General features: G+C 49.3%; 1 protein-coding gene across 1 annotated transcript in view; it reads right to left on the bottom strand.

Moving 5' to 3' along the window:
* The window catches only part of LOC129837072 (sphingosine kinase 2-like), a 28,426-nt gene extending 9,142 nt beyond the window's left edge, over positions 1-19,284 (bottom strand). The window contains exons 1-5 of the mRNA XM_055902975.1: positions 19,093-19,284; positions 15,304-17,021; positions 8,091-8,240; positions 5,042-5,136; positions 4,821-4,936 (exon numbers count right to left, since the gene is read on the bottom strand). Of these exons, the coding sequence (XP_055758950.1) occupies positions 4,821-4,936; positions 5,042-5,136; positions 8,091-8,240; positions 15,304-15,766 (824 nt within the window). The 5' untranslated portion in view covers positions 15,767-17,021; positions 19,093-19,284. The remainder of the gene's footprint in view (positions 1-4,820; positions 4,937-5,041; positions 5,137-8,090; positions 8,241-15,303; positions 17,022-19,092) is intronic.
* Positions 19,285-19,571: the final 287 nt, after the last annotated feature.

Here is a 19,571-nt window from a genome sequence, read left to right as displayed (position 1 = left end):
CCAGCAGGTAGACTAGTGGTTAGTGTGTTGGGCCAGTAACCAGCAGGTAGTCTAGTGGTTAGAGTTGGGCCAGTAACCAGCAGGTAGCCTAGTGGTTAGAGTGTTGGGCCAGTAACCAGCAGGTAGCCTAGTGGTTAGAGTGTTGGGCCAGTAACCAGCAGGTAGCCTAGTGGTTAGTGTGTTGGGCCAGTAACCAGCAGGTAGCCTAGTGGTTAGAGTGTTGGGCCAGTAACCACCAGGTAGACTAGTGGTTAGAGTGTTGGGCCAGTAACCAGCAGGTAGCCTAGTGGTTATAGCGTTGGGCCAGTAACCAGCAGGTAGCCTAGTGGTTAGTGTTGGGCCAGTAACCAGCAGGTAGCCTAGTGGTTATAGCGTTGGGCCAGTAACCAGCAGGTAGCCTAGTGGTTAGTGTTGGGCCAGTAACCAGCAGGTAGCCTAGTGGTTATAGCGTTGGGCCAGTAACCAGCAGGTAGCCTAGTGGTTATAGCGTTGGGCCAGTAACCAGCAGGTAGCCTAGTGGTTATAGCGTTGGGCCAGTAACCAGCAGGTAGCCTAGTGGTTATAGCGTTGGGCCAGTAACCAGCAGGTAGCCTAGTGGTTAGAGTGTTGGGCCAGTAACCAGCAGGTAGCCTAGTGGTTAGAGTGTTGGGCCAGTAACCAGCAGGTAGCCTAGTGGTTAGAGTGTTGGGCCAGTAACCAGCAGGTAGCCTAGTGGTTATAGCGTTGGGCCAGTAACCAGCAGGTAGCCTAGTGGTTAGTGTTGGGCCAGTAACCAGCAGGTAGCCTAGTGGTTATAGCGTTGGGCCAGTAACCAGCAGGTAGTCTAGTGGTTATAGCGTTGGGCCAGTAACCAGCAGGTAGCCTAGTGGTTATAGCGCTGGGCCAGTAACCAGCAGGTAGCCTAGTGGTTAGTGTTGGGCCAGTAACCAGCAGGTAGCCTAGTGGTTATAGCGTTGGGCCAGTAACCAGCAGGTAGTCTAGTGGTTATAGCGTTGGGCCAGTAACCAGCAGGTAGCCTAGTGGTTATAGCGCTGGGCCAGTAACCAGCAGGTAGCCTAGTGGTTATAGCGTTGGGCCAGTAACCAGCAGGTAGCCTAGTGGTTAGAGTGTTGGGCCAGTAACCAGCAGGTAGTCTAGTGGTTATAGCGTTGGGCCAGTAACCAGCAGGTAGCCTAGTGGTTATAGTGTTGGGCCAGTAACCAGCAGGTAGCCTAGTGGTTATAGTGTTGGGCCAGTAACCAGCAGGTAGCCTAGTGGTTATAGCGTTGGGCCAGTAACCAGCAGGTAGCCTAGTGGTTATAGTGTTGGGCCAGTAACCAGCAGGTAGCCTAGTGGTTATAGCGCTGGGCCAGTAACCAGCAGGTAGCCTAGTGGTTATAGCGCTGGGCCAGTAACCAGCAGGTAGCCTAGTGGTTATAGCGCTGGGCCAGTAACCAGCAGGTAGCCTAGTGGTTATAGCGCTGGGCCAGTAACCAGCAGGTAGTCTAGTGGTTATAGCGTTGGGCCAGTAACCAGCAGGTAGCCTAGTGGTTATAGCGTTGGGCCAGTAACCAGCAGGTAGCCTAGTGGTTATAGCGTTGGGCCAGTAACCAGCAGGTAGTCTAGTGGTTATAGTGTTGGGCCAGTAACCAGCAGGTAGCCTAGTGGTTATAGTGTTGGGCCAGTAACCAGCAGGTAGCCTAGTGGTTATAGCGTTGGGCCAGTAACCAGCAGGTAGCCTAGTGGTTATAGCGTTGGGCCAGTAACCAGCAGGTAGTCTAGTGGTTATAGCGTTGGGCCAGTAACCAGCAGGTAGCCTAGTGGTTAGAGTGTTGGGCCAGTAACCAGCAGGTAGCCTAGTGGTTAGAGTGTTGGGCCAGTAACCAGCAGGTAGCCTAGTGGTTAGAGTGTTGGGCCAGTAACCAGCAGGTAGTCTAGTGGTTATAGCGTTGGGCCAGTAACCAGCAGGTAGCCTAGTGGTTATAGCGTTGGGCCAGTAACCAGCAGGTAGCCTAGTGGTTATAGTGTTGGGCCAGTAACCAGCAGGTAGTCTAGTGGTTATAGCGTTGGGCCAGTAACCAGCAGGTAGCCTAGTGGTTATAGCGTTGGGCCAGTAACCAGCAGGTAGCCTAGTGGTTATAGCGTTGGGCCAGTAACCAGCAGGTAGCCTAGTGGTTATAGCGTTGGGCCAGTAACCAGCAGGTAGTCTAGTGGTTAGTGTTGGGCCAGTAACCAGCAGGTAGTCTAGTGGTTAGTGTTGGGCCAGTAACCAGCAGGTAGCCTAGTGGTTATAGTGTTGGGCCAGTAACCAGCAGGTAGTCTAGTGGTTATAGCGTTGGGCCAGTAACCAGCAGGTAGTCTAGTGGTTATAGCGTTGGGCCAGTAACCAGCAGGTAGTCTAGTGGTTATAGTGTTGGGCCAGTAACCAGCAGGTAGTCTAGTGGTTATAGTGTTGGGCCAGTAACCAGCAGGTAGTCTAGTGGTTATAGTGTTGGGCCAGTAACCAGCAGGTAGTCTAGTGGTTATAGTGTTGGGCCAGTAACCAGCAGGTAGTCTAGTGGTTATAGTGTTGGGCCAGTAACCAGCAGGTAGTCTAGTGGTTATAGCGTTGGGCCAGTAACCAGCAGGTAGTCTAGTGGTTAGTGTTGGGCCAGTAACCAGCAGGTAGCCTAGTGGTTATAGTGTTGGGCCAGTAACCAGCAGGTAGTCTAGTGGTTATAGCGTTGGGCCAGTAACCAGCAGGTAGCCTAGTGGTTATAGTGTTGGGCCAGTAACCAGCAGGTAGCCTAGTGGTTATAGTGTTGGGCCAGTAACCAGCAGGTAGCCTAGTGGTTAGAGTGTTGGGCAAGTAACCAGCAGGTAGCCTAGTGGTTTGAGTGTTGGGCCAGTAACCAACAGGTAGCCTAGTGGTTAGTGTTGGGCCAGAGGGAGGGAGTGGGGGGCAGGAGAGAAAGGGAGGGAAGAGAGAATTTCTCTATCAGTCTCAATCTCGATGGTTCGTTGAAACAACTGATACAACAATATGAGAGGCATAAGGATTACTTGAAGATGCTAAAGTCTACAGTACAGTACTAACCACTAGTGGTTAGTGGTACATCAAGAAACTGAAGTCTACTACTGCAATGTAAATAGGGCCATCAAGAAACTACAGTCTAAAAGTTGACCGTGATTAGAATTAAGGTTGGGTGATATTTGGGGAGACCTCTTCTACGATATGCTACTCAAAATATTGTGATATCCGATATAATCGTTTGGCAACTTAATTTGTTTATTTCCTCTTTTTATTTAACCTTTAACTTTTGAGGCAGCAGGTAGTCTAGTGGTTAGTGTGTTGGGCCAGTAACCAGCAGGTAGCCTAGTGGTTAGTGTTGGACCAGTAACCAGCAGGTAGCCTAGTGGTTAGAGTGTTGGGCCACTAACCAGCAGGCAGCCTAGTGGTTAGTGTGTTGGGCCAGTAACCAGCAGGCAGCCTAGTGGTTAGTGTGTTGGGCCAGTAACCAGCAGGTAGCCTAGTGGTTAGTGTTGGACCAGTAACCAGCAGGTAGACTAGTGGTTAGTGTTGGACCAGTAACCAGCAGGTAGCCTTGTGGTTAGTGTTGGGCCAGTAACCGAAAGGTTGCTGGATCGAATCCTCGAGCTGACAAGGTAACAGACTGTCGTTCTGCCCCTGAACAAGGCAGTTAACTCAATGTTCCCTGGTAGGCCGTCATTGTAAATAAGAATTTGTTCTTAACTGACTTGCCTAGTTAAATAAAGGTTAATTTTAAAAATTTGTCAAGTCGGTTAAGAACAAATTCTTATTTAGAATGACGGTCTACCCCAGACAAATCCTCCCAAAACGGACGACGCTGGGCTATTGTGCGCCGCCCTATGGGACTTCCGATCACGGCGGGGTGTGATACAGCCTGGAATCGAACCACTCGGGAGCCACCAATATTGACTAGATAATTCCAGACTGTGCAAGTTTTGTCCTTATATATGATTTTCTAGTCACATTCTCATTAAATAATCTTAGTAAGGCAAAAAAATAAGTCTTCATTTATTTAGACTTCATTTTCAATATATTGTTGCAGCCTAACTTATAAGACTGCACCGTTCGATTTTTAAAGCTCAAATACAGAAGTCTGGCACATCCCGATATACCTACCATCTTGGGACTTCACGATATACCTACCATCTTGGACTTCACGATATACCTACCATCTTGGACTTCACGATATACCTACCATCTTGGACTTCACGATATACCTACCATCTTGGGACTTCACGATATACCTACCATCTTGGGACATCACGATATACCTACCATCTTGGGACTTCACGATATACCTACCATCTTGGGACTTCACGATATACCTACCATCTTGGGACTTCACGATATACCTACCATCTTGGGACTTCACGATATACCTACCATCTTGGACTTCACATATTTGGCAATGTCAAACATCCCGATATTTGATAGAATCATATATCGGCCCAATGCTAATTAGACTGCACGCCTTTTATTACCAATGAAAACTACTGTGGGTGTGTGTGTGACTGTAAAGGTGCGTGATTATCTACATCAGCAATCAGAAATGTATCAAGTGGTTGAGGAATGAATTTGAGGCTGAGAGAAATTATTAATTCAATCCAGACACACCATGGGACCAGAACCCTGAACTGGAATAACCGATTCATTCATTTCAATGCTTCTACTAGTATCTCCAGCATTCTCACCATTGATCTAACAAGAAATTCTAAAATATTGCATGTTTAGGTTTGAATCAGTCTCATATCTCTGGTCAAGTGATTACATGTGTCACATAGCTGGTTGGATGTGTGTGTGTGTGACCCACCCTGCATGGTGGTTGATGGAGCCAGCCAGGGCATTTCCAGAGCCACAGGGCAGGATGCCTACAGGTGTCTTTATTGCTAGTTCCCAGTCTGGACGCTCCATCAAACCATTGATCACCTGGAGAGAGAAAAGCAGAGCAGAGTCAGACACACACACACACCCCCACACACATATATACACCCCCCCACCCCCCCACACACACACATACACACACCCCCACACCTCGTGCAGCAGGCCATCTCCAGAGACGATGATGATGCCGTCCCACTGTGGCAGGGAGATCTCTTTGATCAACTCTCTGGCATGGTTCTGTCGCTCTGAGAAGAAAAGGAGGCGTGTTAGGAGGTTGTACCTGTGTGTGTGTGTGATACCGGTTAACGGCTGAAGTTGCAGAGCTGATGTTACGGTGTGTGTTACCTGTCTGTATCAGGTTGTAGAGCTGATGTTACGGTGTGTGTTACCTGTCTGTATCAGGTTGTAGAGCTGATGTTACGGTGTGTGTTACCTGTCTGTATCAGGTTGTAGAGCTGATGTTACGGTGTGTGTTACCTGTCTGTATCAGGTTGTAGAGCTGATGTTACGGTGTGTGTTACCTGTCTGTATCAGGTTGTAGAGCTGATGTTACGGTGTGTGTTACCTGTCTGTATCAGGTTGTAGAGCTGATGTTACGGTGTGTGTTACCTGTCTGTATCAGGTTGTAGAGCTGATGTTACAGTGTGTGTTACCTGTCTGTATCAGGTTGTAGAGCTGATGTTATGGTGTGTGTTACCTGTCTGTATCAGGTTGTAGCTGATGTTACGGTGTGTGTTACCTGTCTGTATCAGGTTGTAGCTGATGTTACGGTGTGTGTTACCTGTCTGTATCAGGTTGTAGAGCTGATGTTACGGTGTGTGTTACCTGTCTGTATCAGGTTGTAGAGCTGATGTTACGGTGTGTGTTACCTGTCTGTATCAGGTTGTAGCTGATGTTACGGTGTGTGTTACCTGTCTGTATCAGGTTGTAGATGATGTTACAGTGTGTGTTACCTGTCTGTATCAGGTTGTAGAGCTGATGTTACGGTGTGTGTTACCTGTCTGTATCAGGTTGTAGAGCTGATGTTATGGTGTGTGTTACCTGTCTGTATCAGGTTGTAGAACTGATGTTACGGTGTGTGTTACCTGTCTGTATCAGGTTGTAGAGCTGATGTTACGGTGTGTTACCTGTCTGTATCAGGTTGTAAAGCTGATGTTACGGTGTGTGTTACCTGTCTGTATCAGGTTGTAGAGCTGATGTTACGGTGTGTTACCTGTCTGTATCAGGTTGTAGAGCTGATGTTACGGTGTGTGTTACCTGTCTGTATCAGGTTGTAGAGCTGATGTTACGGTGTGTGTTACCTGTCTGTATCAGGTTGTAGAGCTGATGTTACGGTGTGTGTTACCTGTCTGTATCAGGTTGTAGCTGACATTACGGTGTGTGTTACCTGTCTGTATCAGGTTGTAGCTGATGTTACGGTGTGTGTTACCTGTCTGTATCAGGTTGTAGAGCTGACGTTACGGTGTGTGTTACCTGTCTGTATCAGGTTGTAGAGCTGATGTTACGGTGTGTGTTACCTGTCTGTATCAGGTTGTAGCTGATGTTACGGTGTGTGTTACCTGTCTGTATCAGGTTGTAGCTGATGTTACGGTGTGTGTTACCTGTCTGTATCAGGTTGTAGCTGATGTTACGGTGTGTGTTACCTGTCTGTATCAGGTTGTAGCTGACATTACGGTGTGTGTTACCTGTCTGTGTCAGGTTGTAGCTGATGTTACGGTGTGTGTTACCTGTCTGTATCAGGTTGTAGAGCTGATGTTACGGTGTGTGTTACCTGTGTATCAGGTTGTAGAACTGATGTTACGGTGTGTGTTACCTGTCTGTATCAGGTTGCAGCTGATGTTACGGTGTGTGTTACCTGTCTGTATCAGGTTGTAGAGCTGATGTTACAGTGTGTGTTACCTGTCTGTATCAGGTTGTAGCTGACATTACGGTGTGTGTTACCTGTCTGTATCAGGTTGTAGATCTGATGTTACGGTGTGTGCTACCTGTCTGTATCAGGTTGTAGAGCTGATGTTATGGTGTGTGTTACCTGTCTGTATCAGGTTGTAGCTGATGTTATGGTGTGTGTTACCTGTCTGTATCAGGTTGTAGAGCTGATGTTACGGTGTGTGTTACCTGTCTGTATCAGGTTGTAGCTGATGTTACGGTGTGTGTTACTTGTCTGTATCAGGTTGCAGAACTGATGTTACGGTGTGTGTTACCTGTCTGTATCAGGTTGTAGAACTGATGTTATGGTGTGTGTTACCTGTCTGTATCAGGTTGTAGAGCTGATGTTACGGTGTGTGTTACCTGTCTGTATCAGGTTGTAGAGCTGACGTTACGGTGTGTGTTACCTGTCTGTATCAGGTTGTAGCTGATGTTACGGTGTGTGTTACCTGTCTGTATCAGGTTGTAGAGCTGACGTTACGGTGTGTGTTACCTGTCTGTATCAGGTTGTAGCTGATGTTACGGTGTGTGTTACCTGTCTGTATCAGGTTGTAGAGCTGATGTTACGGTGTGTGTTACCTGTCTGTATCAGGTTGTAGCTGATGTTATGGTGTGTGTTACCTGTCTGTATCAGGTTGTAGAGCTGATGTTACGGTGTGTGTTACCTGTCTGTATCAGGTTGTAGCTGATGTTACGGTGTGTGTTACTTGTCTGTATCAGGTTGCAGAGCTGATGTTACGGTGTGTGTTACCTGTCTGTATCAGGTTGTAGCTGATGTTACGGTGTGTGTTACTTGTCTGTATCAGGTTGCAGAGCTGATGTTACGGTGTGTGTTACCTGTCTGTATCAGGTTGTAGAGCTGATGTTACGGTGTGTGTTACCTGTCTGTATCAGGTTGTAGCTGATGTTACGGTGTGTGTTACCTGTCTGTATCAGGTTGTAGAGCTGATGTTACGGTGTGTGTTACCTGTCTGTATCAGGTTGTAGCTGATGTTACGGTGTGTGTTACCTGTCTGTATCAGGTTGTAGAGCTGATGTTACGGTGTGTGTTACCTGTCTGTATCAGGTTGTAGAGCTGATGTTACGGTGTGTGTTACCTGTCTGTATCAGGTTGTAGAGCTGACGTTACGGTGTGTGTTACCTGTCTGTATCAGGTTGTAGAGCTGATGTTACGGTGTGTGTTACCTGTCTGTATCAGGTTGTAGAGCTGACGTTACGGTGTGTGTTACCTGTCTGTATCAGGTTGTAGAGCTGACGTTACGGTGTGTGTTACCTGTCTGTATCAGGTTGTAGCTGATGTTAGCCTCTCTGATCATTGGCAGGATGTGTGTCTGACACCACTGCATAGCCTGGCCTCTCCCACTGAAGGGGTTCACCAATAGCAGCAGCCTTCGGGGACGGGGTAGTAGACCTTTGCCAATTTCTGAGGGAAAGCAGCCAATCATTAGAAACAAATTGATTGATTGAGAACAACAAACGTACGTGATACCAGAAAGCAGGGTTTCCCAAACTCGGTCCCAGGTACAAAACAAAAGAGGACAGAGGGCAGATAGATGGATGAGAGGAGACAGGAGTAGAAGAGGAGACAAGACTGAAAAAGGTGTAAAGACAGCAAGGATGAAAGACTATGGGGGGAGGATGTACAGACAGACACTGAGGGTGTAGACTAAGGCACAGAGACAGTGAGAAAAGAAGAGTCTTTGGGAGAGAGGAAGGAGACAAGACAGAGAGAGATAATGAGCGAGGGAGAGTCAAAACAAATGGAAGAAAAGGGAATGTTGAAATGGATAATGGATGGGCTTTACGTAGGCCTTGGGGTTCTTCCAGGTCCTCAAAGTGCTAAAACGAGACAGCAATGTGATAAAGGCTGACGATGGAAAAAGCAAAAAGGAGAGCCAGAGGGAAACAGAGAGAGAAAGAAGGAGAGCATATACTGTATATAGATAGAAAGAACCACACAGGCCGTGGGTAAACAGTGGTGTTGCTATTTGGGCAGAACGGGAGCTAGTGGGAAGGGAGGGATACTGTGTTGGTGAGGGGTGGGAGTTAGTGGGAAGGGAGGGAGGCCGTGTTGGTGAGTGAGGGGTGGGAGTTAGTGAGAAGGGAGGGAGGCCGTGTTGGTGAGGGGTGGGAGTTAGTGAGAAGGGAGGGATACTGTGTTGGTGAGGGGTGGGAGTTAGTGGGAAGGGAGGGATACTGTGTTGGTGAGGGGTGGGAGTTAGTGGGAAGGGAGGGAGGCTGTGTTGGTGAGGGGTGGGAGTTAGTGGGAAGGGAGGGAGGCCATGTTGGTGAGTGAGGGGGGTTAGTGGGAAGGGAGGGAGGCCGTGTTGGTGAGTGAGGGGTGGGAGTTAGTGGGAAGGGAGGGAGGCCGTGTTGGTGAGGGGTGGGAGTTAGTGGGAAGGGAGGGAGGCCTTGTTGGTGAGTGAGGGGTGGGAGTTAGTGGGAAGGGAGGGAGGCCGTGTTGGTGAGTGAGGGGTGGGAGTTAGTGAGAAGGGAGGGAGGCCGTGTTGGTGAGTGAGGGGTGGGAGTTAGTTGGAAGGGAGGGAGGCCGTGTTGGTGAGGGGTGGGAGTTAGTGAGAAGGGAGGGAGGCCGTGTTGGTGAGTGAGGGGTGGGAGTTAGTGGGAAGTTAGGGATACTGTGTTGGTAAGTGAGGGGTGGGAGTTAGTGGGAAGGGAGGGAGGCCGTGTTGGTGAGGGGTGGGAGTTAGTGGGAAGTTAGGGAGGCCGTGTTGGTGAGGGGTGGGAGTTAGTGGGAAGGGAGGGATACTGTGTTGGTGAGGGGTGGGAGTTAGTGGGAAGGGAGGGATACTGTGTTGGTGAGGGGTGGGAGTTAGTGGGAAGGGAGGGATACTGTGTTGGTGAGGGATGGGAGTTAGTGGGAAGGGAGGGATACTGTGTTGGTGAGGGGTGGGAGTTAGTGAGAAGAGAGGGAGGCTGTGTTGGTGAGGGGTGGGAGTTTGTGGGAAGGGAGGGATACTGTGTTGGTAAGTGAGGGGTGGGAGTTAGTGGGAAGGGAGGGAGGCCGTGTTGGTGAGGGGTGGGATTTAGTGAGAAGAGAGGGAGGCCGTGTTGGTGAGGGGTGGGAGTTTGTGGGAAGTTAGGGATACTGTGTTGGTAAGTGAGGGGTGGGAGTTAGTGGGAAGGGAGGGAGGCCGTGTTGGTGAGGGGTGGGAGTTAGTGAGAAGAGAGGGATACTGTGTTGGTGAGGGGTGGGAGTTTGTGGGAAGTTAGGGATACTGTGTTGGTAAGTGAGGGGTGGGAGTTAGTGAGAAGGGAGGGAGGCCGCGTTGGTGAGGGGTGGGAGTTAGTGAGAAGGGAGGGATACTGTGTTGGTGAGTGAGGGGTGGGAGTTAGTGAGAAGAGAGGGAGGCCATGTTGGTGAGGGGTGGGAGTTAGTTGGAAGGGAGGGAGGCCATGTTGGTGAGGGGTGGGAGTTAGTGAGAAGAGAGGGAGGCCATGTTGGTGAGGGGTGGGAGTTAGTGAGAAGAGAGGGATACTGTGTTGGTGAGGGGTGGGAGTTAGTGGGAAGGGAGGGAGGCTGTGTTGGTGAGGGGTGGGAGTTAGTTGGAAGGGAGTGAGGCCATGTTGGTGAGGGGTGGGAGTTAGTGAGAAGAGAGGGAGGCCATGTTGGTGAGGGGTGGGAGTTAGTGAGAAGAGAGGGATACTGTGTTGGTGAGGGGTGGGAGTTAGTGGGAAGGGAGGGAGGCTGTGTTGGTGAGGGGTGGGAGTTAGTTGGAAGGGAGGGAGGCCATGTTGGTGAGGGGTGGGAGTTAGTGAGAAGAGAGGGAGGCCATGTTGGTGAGGGGTGGGAGTTAGTGAGAAAAGAGGGATACTGTGTTGGTGAGGGGTGGGAGTTAGTGGGAAGGGAGGGAGGCTGTGTTGGTGAGGGGTGGGAGTTAGTTGGAAGGGAGTGAGGCCATGTTGGTGAGGGGTGGGAGGTAGTGAGAAGAGAGGGAGGCCATGTTGGTGAGGGGTGGGAGTTAGTTGGAAGGGAGGGAGGCCATGTTGGTGAGGGGTGGGAGTTAGTTGGAAGGGAGGGAGGCCATGTTGGTGAGGGGTGGGAGTTAATTGGAAGGGAGGGAGGCCATGTTGGTGAGGGGTGGGAGTTAGTGAGAAGGGAGGGATACTGTGTTTGTGAGTGAGGGGTGGGAGTTAGTTGGAAGGGAGGGAGGCCATGTTGGTGAGGGGTGGGAGTTAGTGAGAAGAGAGGGATACTGTGTTGGTGAGGGGTGGGAGTTAGTGGGAAGGGAGGGAGGCTGTGTTGGTGAGGGGTGGGAGTTAGTTGGAAGGGAGTGAGGCCATGTTGGTGAGGGGTGGGAGGTAGTGAGAAGAGAGGGAGGCCATGTTGGTGAGGGGTGGGAGTTAGTTGGAAGGGAGTGAGGCCATGTTGGTGAGGGGTGGGAGGTAGTGAGAAGAGAGGGAGGCCATGTTGGTGAGGGGTGGGAGTTAGTTGGAAGGGAGGGAGGCCATGTTGGTGAGGGGTGGGAGTTAGTTGGAAGGGAGGGAGGCCATGTTGGTGAGGGGTGGGAGTTAATTGGAAGGGAGGGAGGCCGTGTTGGTGAGGGGTGGGAGTTAGTGAGAAGAGAGGGATACTGTGTTGGTGAGGGGTGGGAGTTAGTGGGAAGGGAGGGAGGCTGTGTTGGTGAGGGGTGGGAGTTAGTGAGAAGAGAGGGAGGCCATGTTGGTGAGGGGTGGGAGTTAGTGAGAAGAGAGGGATACTGTGTTGGTGAGGGGTGGGAGTTAGTGGGAAGGGAGGGAGGCTGTGTTGGTGAGGGGTGGGAGTTAGTTGGAAGGGAGGGAGGCCATGTTGGTGAGGGGTGGGAGTTAGTGAGAAGAGAGGGAGGCCATGTTGGTGAGGGGTGGGAGTTAGTGAGAAGAGAGGGATACTGTGTTGGTGAGGGGTGGGAGTTAGTGGGAAGGGAGGGAGGCTGTGTTGGTGAGGGGTGGGAGTTAGTTGGAAGGGAGTGAGGCCATGTTGGTGAGGGGTGGGAGGTAGTGAGAAGAGAGGGAGGCCATGTTGGTGAGGGGTGGGAGTTAGTTGGAAGGGAGGGAGGCCATGTTGGTGAGGGGTGGGTGTTAGTGGGAAGGGAGGGATACTGTGTTGGTGAGGGGTGGGAGTTAGTGGGAAGGGAGGGATACTGTGTTGGTGAGGGATGGGAGTTAGTGGGAAGGGAGGGATACTGTGTTGGTAAGTGAGGGGTGGGAGTTAGTGGGAAGGGAGGGAGGCCGTGTTGGTGAGGGCTGGGAGTTAGTGAGAAGAGAGGGAGGCCGTGTTGGTGAGGGGTGGGAGTTAGTGAGAAGAGAGGGATACTGTGTTGGTGAGGGGTGGGAGTTTGTGGGAAGTTAGGGATACTGTGTTGGTAAGTGAGGGGTGGGAGTTAGTGGGAAGGGAGGGAGGCCGTGTTGGTGAGGGGTGGGAGTTAGTGGGAAGGGAGGGAGGCCATGTTGGTGAGGGGTGGGAGTTAGTGAGAAGGGAGGGATACTGTGTTGGTGAGTGAGGGGTGGGAGTTAGTGAGAAGGGAGGGAGGCCGCGTTGGTGAGGGGTGGGAGTTAGTGAGAAGGGAGGGAGGCCGCGTTGGTGAGTGAGGGGTGGGAGTTAGTGAGAAGAGAGGGAGGCCATGTTGGTGAGGGGTGGGAGTTAGTTGGAAGGGAGGGAGGCCATGTTGGTGAGGGGTGGGAGTTAGTTGGAAGGGAGGGAGGCCATGTTGGTGAGGGGTGGGAGTTAGTGAGAAGAGAGGGAGGCCATGTTGGTGAGGGGTGGGAGTTAGTGAGAAGAGAGGGATACTGTGTTGGTGAGGGGTGGGAGTTAGTGGGAAGGGAGGGAGGCTGTGTTGGTGAGGGGTGGGAGTTAGTTGGAAGGGAGGGAGGCCATGTTGGTGAGGGGTGGGAGTTAGTGAGAAGAGAGGGAGGCCATGTTGGTGAGGGGTGGGAGTTAGTGAGAAGAGAGGGATACTGTGTTGGTGAGGGGTGGGAGTTAGTGGGAAGGGAGGGAGGCTGTGTTGGTGAGGGGTGGGAGTTAGTTGGAAGGGAGGGAGGCCATGTTGGTGAGGGGTGGGAGTTAGTGAGAAGAGAGGGATACTGTGTTGGTGAGGGGTGGGAGTTAGTGGGAAGGGAGGGAGGCTGTGTTGGTGAGGGGTGGGAGTTAGTTGGAAGGGAGTGAGGCCATGTTGGTGAGGGGTGGGAGGTAGTGAGAAGAGAGGGAGGCCATGTTGGTGAGGGGTGGGAGTTAGTTGGAAGGGAGGGAGGCCATGTTGGTGAGGGGTGGGAGTTAGTGAGAAGAGAGGGAGGCCATGTTGGTGAGGGGTGGGAGTTAGTGAGAAGAGAGGGATACTGTGTTGGTGAGGGGTGGGAGTTAGTGGGAAGGGAGGGAGGCTGTGTTGGTGAGGGGTGGGAGTTAGTTGGAAGGGAGGGAGGCCATGTTGGTGAGGGGTGGGAGTTAGTGAGAAGAGAGGGAGGCCATGTTGGTGAGGGGTGGGAGTTAGTGAGAAGAGAGGGATACTGTGTTGGTGAGGGGTGGGAGTTAGTGGGAAGGGAGGGAGGCTGTGTTGGTGAGGGGTGGGAGTTAGTGGGAAGGGAGGGAGGCTGTGTTGGTGAGGGGTGGGAGTTAGTTGGAAGAGAGGGAGGCCATGTTGGTGAGGGGTGGGAGTTAGTGAGAAGAGAGGGATACTGTGTTGGTGAGGGGTGGGAGTTAGTGGGAAGGGAGGGAGGCTGTGTTGGTGAGGGGTGGGAGTTAGTTGGAAGGGAGTGAGGCCATGTTGGTGAGGGGTGGGAGGTAGTGAGAAGAGAGGGAGGCCATGTTGGTGAGGGGTGGGAGTTAGTTGGAAGGGAGGGAGGCCATGTTGGTGAGGGGTGGGAGTTAGTTGGAAGGGAGGGAGGCCATGTTGGTGAGGGGTGGGAGTTAATTGGAAGGGAGGGAGGCCATGTTGGTGAGGGGTGGGAGTTAGTGAGAAGGGAGGGATACTGTGTTTGTGAGTGAGGGGTGGGAGTTAGTGAGAAGGGAGGGAGGCCGCGTTGGTGAGGGGTGGGAGTTAGTGAGAAGGGAGGGAGGCCGCGTTGGTGAGTGAGGGGTGGGAGTTAGTGAGAAGAGAGGGAGGCCATGTTGGTGAGGGGTGGGAGTTAGTTGGAAGGGAGGGAGGCCATGTTGGTGAGGGGTGGGAGTTAGTGAGAAGAGAGGGAGGCCATGTTGGTGAGGGGTGGGAGTTAGTGAGAAGAGAGGGATACTGTGTTGGTGAGGGGTGGGAGTTAGTGGGAAGGGAGGGAGGCTGTGTTGGTGAGGGGTGGGAGTTAGTTGGAAGGGAGTGAGGCCATGTTGGTGAGGGGTGGGAGGTAGTGAGAAGAGAGGGAGGCCATGTTGGTGAGGGGTGGGAGTTAGTTGGAAGGGAGGGAGGCCATGTTGGTGAGGGGTGGGAGTTAGTTGGAAGGGAGGGAGGCCATGTTGGTGAGGGGTGGGAGTTAATTGGAAGGGAGGGAGGCCGTGTTGGTGAGGGGTGGGAGTTAGTGAGAAGAGAGGGATACTGTGTTGGTGAGGGGTGGGAGTTAGTGGGAAGGGAGGGATACTGTGTTGGTGAGGGGTGGGAGTTAGTGGGAAGGGAGGGAGGCTGTGTTGGTAAGGGGTGGGAGTTAGTGGGAAGGGAGGGAGGCCGTGTTGGTAAGGGGTGGGAGTTAGTGGGAAGGGAGGGAGGCAGTGTTGGTTAGACGCTGAATGATACAGACCGTGTGTGTAGGACAGATAAGAGCAGAGACAGAGAAAGTAGAGGAAATTAAGTGTTAAAGGGATAACCTAGCCCCCCCCCACACACACACACACACACAGCCAAGAAAAATTAAATAACATGTTTGTTCACATACATGAATGAACCCTTAAACAATACTTAGACTTTTAATAGTCAGGCCTTCTGACTGAACATAGCATGCTGTATGTACGTACAACAGCATTGGGCTATATCCATTCATTCTTTATCACATGGCCATTATACAGTTTCCTACAGCCATTATGCAGTAGCCTATATCTAGCATGGTCAGAAATGAACTGAACTAGCCTGTATCTGTTAGAACATGCATGGTATTAATACAGTAGCCTAGGCCTATATTCACTTGTATCCTCTGGCCTCCTACATCAAAAGGACCTCAGGTCACCCTGTATGACTCCAGTTAACAATAACTAACATAAACGCTCTCATTTATGGAAACAAACTTTATGGAGTGAATGGTGCTCATTAAGTTAATGAAGGCACAGGTAAAGTCTGTACACAGGATAGGAAGTAGTCGACGTCAAACGCCATAACAAGTGCTGATTTGGCTTCATTCTCTCTCACGGTGACACTGAGCCTGTCTTTATGATGGGCATTAGGGGACATCAGACTGATTCCAACAACTGGGATGTTACAATAACCTCCGAACCTACACAAAGTGTGCCTGGACTGTAACATAGCATACAAACAGACAAGATAACTGATTGTAGCTGTGTTAGTGGAACACACACTCACCTGTGTCAGCAGTGATGGCGACTCCCCTGAGCAGACATTGTATAGCAGTGGACCACCTCTCAGCCTCCACCCTGGCCTCAGCCAGGTACGCCCTCACCTGCCTCCTCCTGGACACCCCCTTCCTCCGCCTCCCCGGGGGATACCAGTATAGAACCAGCAAGGGGGGAGCAGGGGCACGGGGACAGCTGCACCCTGCCAGCTCTGACAGGGGTAGTATTAGACGTGCCTCTTTACCAGGGCGGGGGGCCAGGCGCTGGACGTGGATGTGGGAGGGGGTGAGGGTCAAGGCGTAGCTGGAGGCAGGAGAGGGGTTGGGGGTGGGAGACAGGGACGACAGACCCCCAGGACCTCCAGGACTGTTGGGGCAGCTGTTGTTGCAGCTGCTGCCCGTTCCCCAGCCCCCGAACTGGCAGTGGAGTAGCGCTTCAGCTGGGGATGGGATGGGGGGCTCTGGGGAACGCATCCTTAGTGTGGGGGGCTTGACGGGAGAGGACTTCCAACCCTCAGGTTTACGGTAGGTACGGTCTGTTTCCTGACAGGTGGACGGTGTGTGAGTGTTTCATGCAGTTGGCAGTTTGTTGGATGGATTAAGTCTGTTTAAATTCAGGCAGTGATACACATGTCAGTTCATTTCGCCACTGATGGCCACCTTAAAGGAGAATCAAATAGAAGCACCTCTCCTTAGGATCTGCTAGGAAGACCAAAATATAACTATAGACCTGTCAGTCTGTATTAAAAACACAAGTTATTTATCCTTGAAACCTTAAAATCATTCTACCACTTCAGTGCTTGAATTGCAAAGGCAACGCCACAAAAGCACCTCTGAGTTTGACGTGTGAAATCCATCTGCACTCAAAAAAGTATTGTACGATCCAAGAAAAAATAACTCCCACTGGCCTTCAGATGGAGAATCTTCTCTTTAGTGTGTCAATCCAAAAGAGGAACATAAAAACAATGAAAAACACCAGCCTTCACAATGCAAATGCCGAAGACAAGGATCGATCTTAGATCTGTCAATTCCAGATTATGTCTGCCTTGTCCTTAAATGCTATCAGATTCTAGATTTGTCCATTTCGGAATGATCGACAGACAAGGCTTGTAAACAAAAACGATATACTTTTCAAGTTTAAAATTAAAACATTATATATATACCCCTAAAGATTAAAAAAAATATAACTCAAAGATATGCTTAAATTACAGTTTGAAATTACCTTGATATTTATCAATAAAGTGCAGCTTAGAAATGATGGCTAAATGTCAAACAAGAGTTTAAATAACATAAAACAATAGATCTTAAAACTATAAATCAGACCAAAATGAACACACCTTGGTTTTGCAAGGAGGCTATAGCAATTTACTTAGCACTAGATTGTGGTGGAATATTGCGTGTTAAGTGCTGATGTCAAACGTCCCGGTCTTCCACAGAAATGAGAGATATGTGGAGGCAGGAGAAAGGTGTGTCAAGGTAGAATTTAAATATCACTCTTCAAGAGACAAGCAGGCGTTACAGTAGTGAGATAGCTACGCGGTCAATGTCCAATTCTAAGTGTCATCTGAATGAAAAATGCCACATAAATCAGTTGTTTTCCATCAAAGACAGAGATGGAAAATAAACAAAACAAATAAAAACTCTAAAACGTTACTAGATTGTGCCGGGGGTGTGTCATTTCCTGAGTTCAAGGGTCCATGTTCATGTTCCTTCACATAGATATGTATACCTAGAGAGAAACACTGGTATTAGTAATCTATTAGCTTCCAATGTGTTCCAGCAGAAAATACTCATTCTATATATTCAAATGCTGAAGAAGCATAAAGGAAGTGACTAGTATCAATAAAAATGTCCCTTTAAAACTAGTACTAATGGTTTGCTGGTTGTAGCCATCAATTGTCCCATTAACAAGCACCCATATTAGCAAACGTATTTCATTTCAAACTCCACATTTCTCTAGTATAGGCTAGTACTTATCGTAATGAACAATAGCAGTAAAATGCCTGCAATAAGTGATTGGTGACGATAATTTTCAGTTTATCGTCCCAGCTCTAGTATCAATGTCACTCCACCCAAAAGTACCTTTATGTTTCGTTTACAAAAACATGTGCAGTCGCACCTTGTAAGACAGTCATTGTGAAAATAGAACAGTAGAAAACAAGGAGAAAATTACTTTCAAATAAACTTTCCCAACATTCCATCCGAGTGACTGAGACAGGCTCCCTCACCATGTCCTCTCTCCACAGGTCCTGCTTCTAAGTTTAGAGTGATGTGTATGCGTGTTTCACAGTCCGAAACAGTTTTATATTGTTCCAAAAGGTGAGTGACTCTTTGGCAAGTTGCAGAAGTGAAAGCAGGGCAGCAAACTCGTGAGAGATTGTGGTTTAAACAGGATTAGGCAATCTGTGTGCATGCATTATCCCCATGTCCAGTATTCCTTGAAGTCATGCCATGATGGCTAAACCACACTGATTTAGAATCACACGTTCCTGAAATCTGTGCTCAATGATGCGACGACCTAATTTGGGTAAATTAACACTGGTTTATTACCACGTATGCCTAATGAAATTAACCGAGTTTGGTGGACACATTCTGACGGATGGCGTTTGTCCAGACAGTCTTGAGTCTACTTACTTACTCTCTTTCACAATTTGTAACCAGTGGAAGTATGATTCGGACAGATTAGCCTACTAGACAGATTCTTGCCCATGACTGGCTTCGGCAGGCATAACTCGTAGCGACCTTCAAATATAGTTTACTCAGTCATCACCAATTGGTTCTTTACTTTGTTACTAGAGAAATACTATGGACTGAAAACACAATGTGCTGGTTAACATGTAACCTGGAAAACCTTAATTCAAAGGAAAGTGTCTATCATTCAGATTCAGCTATCATAGACGATATAACATAACGGACCCAGAAGAGGCTTCCCTTTAAGTACCAACTGTTATGTTCAGTCGATAACCTTTATCTAAGGTGCTGACACAATCAAGACTTGGCAGATATGCAGCCTCTGATTAAAGAAAAATACTTGATGCATTTGCTCGTGCCGATTGTTACACATTGTGTCCTTGAATTGCAGGGTGGCGGGTATCGCCGTTCTAATTTAGTTTTACTATGGCTGTGCTCGGAACATTTAGGATCCATTTGTCAGTCTTGCACACAACATTGTTTAGAAATGTGTGATCATTTCTCGGATGGCTAGCTAGCAGGATAGAGCAACAGACAAATAACGTTGGCTTAGAATGAAGCCATCGAGCTACTAGTTAGCTAATAGTTTCGTAGCGATCTAACGGTAGATATTGTGGCTAGACCGAGCTTTTAGCCAGGATAAACCAGTTGCTTTTAACGTTATGACTAGCCAATACACGATTTTCAACACAGCATTGTTGACTAGCATGCTATCCACTACTGTAACAAGTTGGGATATCTTAAATTGTCTAGCTTGCTGCTAACCCCAATCGAACGGTAACTGCTTTGTATACTGTATTCCCTGGCGATGGCTACTGTAGCTACCAGTCAACACAATCAACATGGTTATGACAACTTGAAACGTCAGAAGTAGCTAGCTTTACGCAGAGTAGACTGCTGAGAAATGATTATTAACTGTAGTTAACGCTTGTCATTTACTAACGTTAGTAGCGAGGCACTAGCCGGCTAGCCATCATTTTGTAATTTCACCAACGTCAGCTAGCAACAATATGCTGACTAGCTAGTTTGGAGATAGCTACTTAATACTCAATTGGTAAAATAACCGTGTAAATATTAACCCCCAACTGTATAGACTGAACTCAAATTACCTCATTCTACCTCCCCGGCTTGCTTGCTCCGTAGGAAGGCTCTGTGGTTATCCTCCAGGAAGCGTGTATGAAACACTGGAGGGCTGGATAGTTTGAGCGGCGGGGAGGAAGTCCAATCCTGATAAGGAAAGACATTCGGGACCTACCGACATTCTCCAATAGTTAACGGCGCCAGTGCACCACATTGTGGAGGCCACAGATAGTGTCATGATCGACTGAAAGTCACTGAGGACAAGACTGGACTCAAGCAGTCTAGGCTAGACTGTCCATGCTTCCAATGCACTCATCACGTGTCTAAATAAAAATATTACACAAGGCATTGAAAAACAATTGTATTAATAGTACTAAATGTTATAAAACTGGGCCTAGAAGTGAATAGTAATAGTAGCTTGATTCAAATTGTCCATCAGGTTTGCACAAGAAAATGTCTAGAGTGAAGTACTATGCAAGCGCAACAAAGCTCTGAAAAAAATTAATGG

The sequence above is a fragment of the Salvelinus fontinalis genome, chromosome 38 (assembly GCF_029448725.1).
Source record: "Salvelinus fontinalis isolate EN_2023a chromosome 38, ASM2944872v1, whole genome shotgun sequence".
NCBI lineage: Eukaryota > Metazoa > Chordata > Actinopteri > Salmoniformes > Salmonidae > Salvelinus > Salvelinus fontinalis.
Note: the sequence above shows the minus strand (reverse complement) of the source record. Positions and strands in the feature narration are given on the sequence as shown.